The 8,692-nt window shown below is 41.0% G+C and overlaps 1 protein-coding gene across 1 annotated transcript in view; it reads left to right on the top strand.

Moving 5' to 3' along the window:
• The first annotated feature begins 530 nt into the window (after window positions 1-530).
• Gnat3 (G protein subunit alpha transducin 3) overlaps window positions 531-8,692 on the top strand; it is a 46,005-nt gene continuing 37,843 nt past the window's right edge. The window contains exon 1 of the mRNA XM_004639253.1: window positions 531-648. Coding sequence (XP_004639310.1) covers window positions 531-648 — 118 coding nt within the window. The remainder of the gene's footprint in view (window positions 649-8,692) is intronic.

Raw genomic sequence — 8,692 nt, 5'->3', positions numbered from 1 at the left:
TTTTCCAGCTCACTGATATACTAAAAGCTTCTCCATAATTTTCCCCACTTTAAGCATACGCAGCCCATCAATGTGAGTGAAATACAAATAGGACTGTGTCCTAAGAGTGGTTAGGAAGAGCTCAAGGGCCACATATCCGAAGAAAAGATGCCATTAGTAATAATAACTTGCAATCACAGTAATAAAGATTGGCTGCTAGTCCATTTGAGTTTCTTGTCATCCTTACAACATAGATTCTGATAGCCTCGTAGGGTATTCTGGCTGTTCTGCAGGGGCAGACAAGAGTGTTTTTGAAGATGTGCCAGAAGGGACCATTTAATTTGAAAGCAAAATGAGTTTCCTCTTCAGCCTCCATCCCAGTCCTGGGTGTCACTCTGGGGTCAGGTGACAGCTGGGGAAGCAAGCTCTCCTCAGGCAAAGCAGAGTCCTGGTGGCAAGGGAGGGCCTTGGCTACCTCGGCAGGTCTGCTCCAGACGCTGGGGCCGAAGGGGAACGCGAGCAGAGAAGCGGAGCCTGGAACGCCGGGCAAGATGGGAAGCGGGATCAGCGCCGAGAGCAAGGAGTCAGCCAAGAGGTCCAAGGAACTGGAGAGGAAGCTTCAGGAGGACGCCGAGCGGGACGCCAGAACCGTGAAGCTGCTCCTCCTAGGTAAAGCCTTCCCTTCTGCTTCCAGAGCCAGAGAGCACTTCCATTACGGTGCGTGCGCTTTTCTCGCACTTCGCTTCCCAGTGAGTTTCCATCCGGGGATTTGTTATGAGAACTGTTTGGAAACTTCAGTAGACTTTATGTGAGCTGTGTATACAAATTTTGTAGCTTTTTGTGTTTATAGCATATTTTTGATAAGCAATGATGGGTATTTATTTATAGCATATTTTACTTTACTTCAATGCATGATTAACTATCATTAAAAAGTTAAAATACATTTATCATTTTATCACATCCTAATCTTTGCCTAAGTGTCAGGTTTTTTTCTACAAAAAACCACCCTCTAGTTATAAACTATAAATATCTATTTTGTTTTGTTTGAACAAAACTATGGTAAGTAGTTTGACACCAAAGTTGATATGTTATTTATTTGGTTGTTAAAGTCAATCGATGTCAAATTACTAATGAAGTAATTATAAAGTACTTTGTGTCAATAATTTTTTCTCATTCGTGGCTCTGGCATGCGAAGACGTGGTAGACCTGGAAAATGCTGTATCTAAGTTCCCCTGAATGCTTATGCATCTGCACAGTTCAGACTTCACATCTGTTCTATTTTTCATTCCCTCCAAGTATAGCACAGTGATTTATCACACTGAAACTTTCATAGAATTCAACTGGTGGAAAGTGCAAAAATAATCTTGACCAATTATTGCTTTTATATTTTCTCTTATTTTATAAAAATACATATCTAAGTGACTAAGAAGAAAAAGTGAATGAATATTACGATTTAGACAAAGGTAGATATTATTGAACATGACAAACCCAGTGACTCTGCAGCAGCCCATCGGAGGGGCGGGGAGCTGGAGACCCAGCTGCAGAGGGAACAAACAGGCAAAAGCAGTGTATGGGGGACAGGAACCCAGCACTGGAAGCTGAGGGTGATGGGGGGACTAGAAAGTGAACAAAGGTTTTCAATTATGGAATAAGAATCAGTGGATCATTGACACAGCAGTTTCCAGAATTGGAAAAGATTGCCGCTCCTCAGAACTCCTGGTTGAAGCCCAATTTGCTGTGTAAGATATGAACAATGCCAACTACCTGCAGGCTTAAGTGAAGACTTGGACGAGAAGAAAATGCAAGGGTTGCCCAAAAGACACAATCACTAGTGGAACCATTTGCCTGCCACTTTTCCCACAGTGACAGATTTCTGGGTCATTGCCATAAAATATGCTTGGAGTATTGTGCTCTGATGTATGCATTGAATTTCTCAGCCACATGTTATTTGTCCTAAGTGAATAGAGCTTCCCTTGGCTTTTCTTAAGTATATTCCAAACCTCTGGCTAAGTTTTCCCTTTCAGACTGTGTTTGACTTTTATGCATGATTCAACTGTCCAGTTCAAATCAACAGTCCTACAGCTACAGGCTCCTTTGTGAATTCAATTTGCTTGTCCATGGCGCAATTTCTATACTCAGTTTGGCCTTAAGGGGACACCATAAAGGTGTCCCAATACAAGTGAGTGAGACCTAGCCCCTCTCCCATGCTGAAAGCTGCTCAGCAGTGTAATCTGTTTAATTTGCCCCGTGGTTGAAACAATGTCCTCCCTATGGCAATGTGCACTGGATAAGCTTTATGTCCAGCAATAAATGTCATCAACGTTTGTCCCATGCGGTGGATCAATGTAAGTTTAGTCATGGTCTGAGCCTAGATCCAGAACCTAGGTGCCTTTTTTTTTGCCTTTTAAGGAAGGGTCTGCAGGGTGTTCAGGGTCTCACTACTAGATCAGACTCAATAGCGATCTGCCTGTTTACAGCCTCCCAAGAGCTGGAACTAAGGGCGCACGCTACCACACCCAGTCTCAATTGCCATCTCAGTGTGCCCCAGGGACAGGGCCGGCACAGCAGGCCTGGTGGGATCGTACCCCCTCCCCCTGTGCCTGCTTGCAGGCACTTTAACCCGCTGAGCTGTTTTGCTGGCCCCTAGCTGCCTATTTTAAAAAGTTGGAAACCCACAAATGCTTCTGAAGGAACTCACTCTTTGTGTTGACCCTCACTGTCTGGCCTGCAGGCGCTAAGCAATATCACACTAGCTTTCCAAATACCACATGCACCGGAAGGCAGACATAGCCTTTGCTTCTGTTGGACATGTGAGGGTCCAGAACCCAAAGACATTCGGGGCTGCTGGACTAGTCAAGACCCAACTTGCACACAGAATCCTTTTCTAGTCTTTCAGTCCATCAGTAAAATCTGGGAACAGATGCCAAATCTCTTTTGTCTTGTTTTTTTTTAGCAAAAAAAAAAAAAAAAACCACTTGTAGGAAGCCCTGAAGTTGGCTCATATCACGTAGACACAGCTGACAACTGAGCTCAAGGTAATAACACCATGGGCTTAAAAACAAGTCAAAAAATGTAGCTAGAAAACACACCCTAAAAGAGAACATTCTAGTAAGAAAAAAGCTACTTTTAAAATTTCTCTTGATAAATGTTGGGCTACATTATATTTCTATTCAGGAGAAATTCCTGTTACTGAGTTACGGGGTCCGCGTATGTCGCATTTCTGTCTCAGCTGTTGCTCCCTTTACATTCATGACTTCAAATGTAGGTTTGAGTTTGTTTGTTTCTCCAAGTTACTTTCCTTTATGTTTTTATACCTTGTTCTGGTACGAGCAGGTTAGGTTCATTTCCACGTCTGAAGCCCTGTGTGTCCATCTCGTATCTAGCCACCTCCAGCCCGCAGTTCTCAGTCATGGGGTTGTGGCTTCCCAGCACCACCGTGGACAGCTCTCCCAGGGTGTTTGTTTCCATTAGTTCTGAAACCTCTTATTTTTAACCTTTCTGTCTCATTTCTTTTAAACATCACATTATTACTTTCTGATCATAACATCTGAGTTTTATTATTTTAAAATATAAATCCAATCATCTGGTTTCTGGAAATATAAATCAGATAAAGTCTAGATATAAAATAACTATTTCAATTGTGTACATATTTACTGTGGCTAATTAATATTCTCAAATGATCCAAATTATTCTCACTTATTCAACAAACATATATTCAAGGCATTTTTTAGTTTTACAGGAGGCATTTTTTTAGTATTACAAGAGGGGAATTATGATTTTGACATTATATAAAATCTGTTATAAAACAATTGGTAAAATAAAACTTACTCAATATAATAAGTCAAAGTACTTTAAAGCCTACAGCAGAGTGAGGAGAATCTAACACTAGTAGAGCAGAATGTAAAATGGGCTTATTTCCGTCTTCCTGCTCAGCTCTCACAGGACCCTGGGGACCCACACAACTTCAGGAAGTGGTTTTGTAAATCTCCAGACCAACATGGTTTAGTCTTTGCATAGCAGATTCCCAAATTAAAATCATTAAATGTCAATACATGCACACAGGTTTTTTTTCTATTCCTTTTTTTGTATAACTTTAAAACAAAGGAAACACAGGCTCAGGTTAAATCAAAGTTATTTTCATTTTGCATTTTTAAGTAGGCCCTGTTTATCCTTTAAAAACATTTTAGGTATGAATGGGAGAGATTGAAATTCACCAAGTAGAAGACAACTATTTTGAGATGTCAGTACAAGAACCTGGTCAATGGGTAGGAACCGATAAGTAGATCCCCTGGTGACTAAGCCAGGCCAAGACATCTCTTTCTGATCAGCAAGGGTGAAAGAAGAACCCTGTGAACAGCACATGGGACACACTGCCAGGAGCGTGTCCACTTTTCCTTCACTTCTCCAAATTAGCATCCTTGTTTCCTTCATCCCACTCAATACATTTTTCTTTAAAATTTTATAGAATGGTTTATTTTATGTTTCTAAAGAGATCACACCTCACAGCTGCATGTACATCCTTAAAGCACTCACACATTCACAACTGTGAATCAGCAAGCTGGGGGAACACCTGGTAGGGCAGATCTGCCTGCAGGACACACACTGTGTCCCTGCTGCAGCAGACATTGTTCAAACCCAGAGCTGCTGAGACAGAGATGCGTTTGCAATGTGGCAAGTTCATAAGGAATAGCAATTGCACCTCACACGGGTTCCCACAACGTCCCTTTCTCTAGGCAAAGCACTCAGAGGAAGGTTTTGCATGATATTTGGGTTCTCTTTCTTTCAGATTAGCTTATTTCAATTGATCAGCGGATTTTATTTGTCTTGTGTTTTCAGGGGTGGGACTCCACCCCAGCCCCTGCCTTTTGGGGAACAGCCTCCATTGCACAAAGACTCACAATTTGCCCACTTATGAGATTCAAATCATTTACTAATGCAAAGAATGTTTAAGCAAATAGTGGCATTCGTTAAAGAGGTTGCAAATATCCTGTTTGTGTGCATGACTTTTGGTGAATACTATTTAACAGACTCTCTCTGGTAAAATCACAGAAGTCATTTAAACTTTCTTTTTTCATTTCAGCCCTGAATTAGGAATTGTAGGAGTCACACTCTACCTTTAACATTATTTATATGAGCAGCACGAACATTTAATAGACATAATTTGCCTCCCAATAACACTCGAAAGAAAGAAGGCTGGTGAAACACTTGACGCCATCAAGACTCTCTGTTTTATATAAAATAAACAATAACTTCATTTGTGATATTAGACTCAAGTTCAAAATCTGTGTCCTTACGCAGGCTTCTTCCACATGCTGGTACAAAATGCATCCAGGTAAAATTTGACCCTAAGATGCAGGACTCAAGGGAAAATTGAATTTGAGACTCCATAAAGCTGTGAAAACTCACCATGCTCTGTATTACAGCCTAACACAAATTAAGTTAAAAAAAGTCATTATTTAATTCCCACATCAGTATTTTACACTTCAGTAGAATAAATTTACTATTTAGAATTGTTCCTTCCTTAAAAATTCTGCTAGTCTAACTCTCTGGCCAATGCTTTATATTCCATCTGCCACGCTTCTCCCAGTTCACTAAATTGGTTTCATTTCACACCCTTCCCTTCAACTGGGGCCAGGAATTGAAGCTGAGGTCCTCCTAAAAGGTTGAAATATCCAATTCGTCACCTTCTGCCTTAATGGACACCCACGCCCTTGGCCCTGGAGACCCTCCAAGTGTCCTTATTTACCATTTACCATCGCCTCACACCCACTTAAACCTCGATTCCCCCAAAGTAATACTGTGTAGTGTTTTTAATTCTTAGCATTCATCTGACCCTCACCCCTCCAGGACTGTCAATGCCTTTATTCCTGGGTGTTATAGAATGAAATAACATATTATTTTCTGTCTCCTGGTTGACAGCTATCATGTTTATCACTTTATCTGGGACAATAATTCCTACTTTTTTCTGAAATACTCCACAAGGCACATTCCCAGCAGCACTTTCATCTTCTGTTTCCTCTGTCGCGCCTCTCCCCAGATGACCCTTGAGGTATAACAAAACAGGGATCCGTGAATGTTGCTCAATGTCACTGCTCATCTATTATGTTCTATTTGAATTAGCGTTAAGGTTAATTTCGGCCTTAGTACTATAAATTGTATTGCCTCGCATAACCCGAGTTTTGCTCCATGAATCATGTTGACCTTTGTCATCTTCAAAACTCTCTACCAGGTGCATCCTCTTGGTAACTGTGAATGTTAATTTTGGTTAGCCTTTTCTTCTTTGATGTATATCACCCTTGAATTCACCTTGTAGAGTTATCTTTTAAAATGCTTTTACACAGAAATACTTCTCAAAGTAGTCTGTACTCCTTGTTACTATTTTTTTTCCTTCCACATTGTCTTGAGTTTGTTGCAATCTAACTTTTATATCCTCTTCTTTACCAAAAATAATATCTTTCTTCATCTTCGAAATGCCCGATGGATGAAGCACACACTTCATTAAGTGAATCTCTTCTTTCCTGGCTTGTTAACTTCCACAGTGCCTCTCACCTGCTGCCTAACTTGGCCCTGTACTTTATTAGAGCTCCCTTCTTTCTATTCATCAGTGAAAAATATTACCAACACATGGCCTCTACCTACTCACTTTATCCTACAGGCACATTGATAAGGTCACTGTAGCGATCTTAACTTCTATGATTCTAAAATGCTTTTGTTTGCTTAATTTCTTCATCTATATTTGCATAATTCTTGGGCCTCTAAGTTGTGTCTTAGTCCTTTGGAGGCCCTCAAAGTTCTTTTGCGACTTTGTCTTGTTGCCTTTGAATGACACAGTTGTATTCTGTGTGATCTCTCCCTTTCCCCAAATGGATGCCTCAGTCTTCTTTTTCCCTCCAGTTTAGTGCCCCTGCCCATTGCCCGAAGGCCAGTGTTGGCACTACGTTAGCCTTTAGCTCTGTAGTTGATGGAACAGCTCTCAGTGTTCTCTTTGTTCACTGTTTTCTTACAATCTCTACATGAAAATTCTATGAAATAAACATAATTTTTATTACATAGACAACAAAAAATGAGAAATCAAGAAGGTACTTTGGTTTTGTAATGTGAAAAGTTCATTTACATCAGAGCACAGCCTCCTGTTTTTGCTTCTGTCAGTAGTAAATCACGGCCTCCATCCTGTGCTGTAGGAAGCACAGGAAGACTCATGAGTGGACAGGAGAATGAAAATACAGACTCTAAAATCTTCCTCGGTGTTGCTGGAAGATAGATCTTTATGTCGCAGCGGAGCAGACCAGAAAGGATCTGTGTGGCAGCACAAAAAGGCTTCATTTTTCATCCGGTCAGCAGGACGTGAAATGATAATATTTGGAGTATTGGTCAAACTCCACTACTTTTGGCTGCTTATATACAAGTTGGCTTGTAGTAGGCTGGCCAATGAAGAAATTGTTACTGTTACTCAAGTTCATGATGAGATCCTGAATGAAGGCACAAGTTACACGTTCAGATGTAAGATTTAGGGACAAGAAAGGACAAAAGCAAAGGAGTTTGATGGCTGCTCACGTGTGACTGCTGAGAGGAAGAAGGCACATGAGGCATGGTCGTTACGGAGCTCGGCAGCGCGGGGAACACAGGGCAATTCTGAGACAGAGAAGAAGGGAAAGATTCAGGGCGGTGCGTCCCAAGGCCGGAGCACACAGAGGTTGTCCTTTGGTCTGCACATGGACCTGGTGATGGCCAGGAGAGCGAGAGCCATCTATGGATGAGCCGGACCTCAGTTCTCATCTCTGACCTTCTCCCGTTCCCGCTGTTCAATGGATACAGGCCAGCTGGGTTCTTAACCAAGGCTTTTGTGTTGGGAAACATTGATTTATGCTAAGCAGTTATACATAGAAGTGGTCTCAAACTTAACAAATACTTAGACAAATGACTTTTCTGTATCTAGAATATGCCTACATGGAAATAAAAGGATGACATGCTATATTTTAGTATCTTTATTTTCTGATCAAAGGGGCATATTAAAGATAAAAAAGATGCTGTACTTGTTAACATAACTTTCAAAATACAAGAAGTCTCACAGAGTGTTGAAAGCACTTTAATGAGATAGGGTTGATATACAAAAACTGTATGTATCTAAAGCAAAGGGACTTGGGAGGGAAGTACTATACACACTGGGGAGCTGGGACAGTCCCAGAGTGTCACCCCTCTCTCCTTTTATTCATTACTATTGTCATTTTATGGTAATAAATTTAACATAGGATCTACAATCTTAGGATATTTTTAAATTAAACAATAGAGCATCCTAAGTATTGTTACTATAAGTAGTATCAGATATTTATAAAGCAAGCATAAAATTTTCAATATTTGAATAAAACTCATTAAAGAGAAAGGAGAGGACACACTGTTCTTTCTCCAAAGTGAAGCACCCTTAGTCTGAGGAGGGATTTCACAGCTTCAAGCTGCTTGTTTGTGGCTGTTACAACAACAGGGACTGGGACATACTAAAGGTGGAGAACTTTAGCTGATGCCACATACTTATTGGTAAACACTTGCAAAGCACAGAATTATTCATGTGATACTCATTTTAGGTTGGGCTTTTTCACAGATATCTGTAATCCCAGCACTCAGGAAACTGAGGCAGGAGGATCACTACAAGGCTTTTTGGCTGGCTCAGGCTGCCTAAGGGCAGGTCTGCTGAGGCGGGCTGAGCTAGGCATGGAAC

The sequence above is a fragment of the Octodon degus genome, unplaced genomic scaffold (genome assembly GCF_000260255.1).
Source record: "Octodon degus isolate 3935 unplaced genomic scaffold, OctDeg1.0 scaffold00108, whole genome shotgun sequence".
NCBI classification, from domain to species: domain Eukaryota; kingdom Metazoa; phylum Chordata; class Mammalia; order Rodentia; family Octodontidae; genus Octodon; species Octodon degus.
The sequence above is the reverse complement of the archived record's forward strand: the minus strand, read 5'-3'. Positions and strand labels throughout refer to the sequence as shown.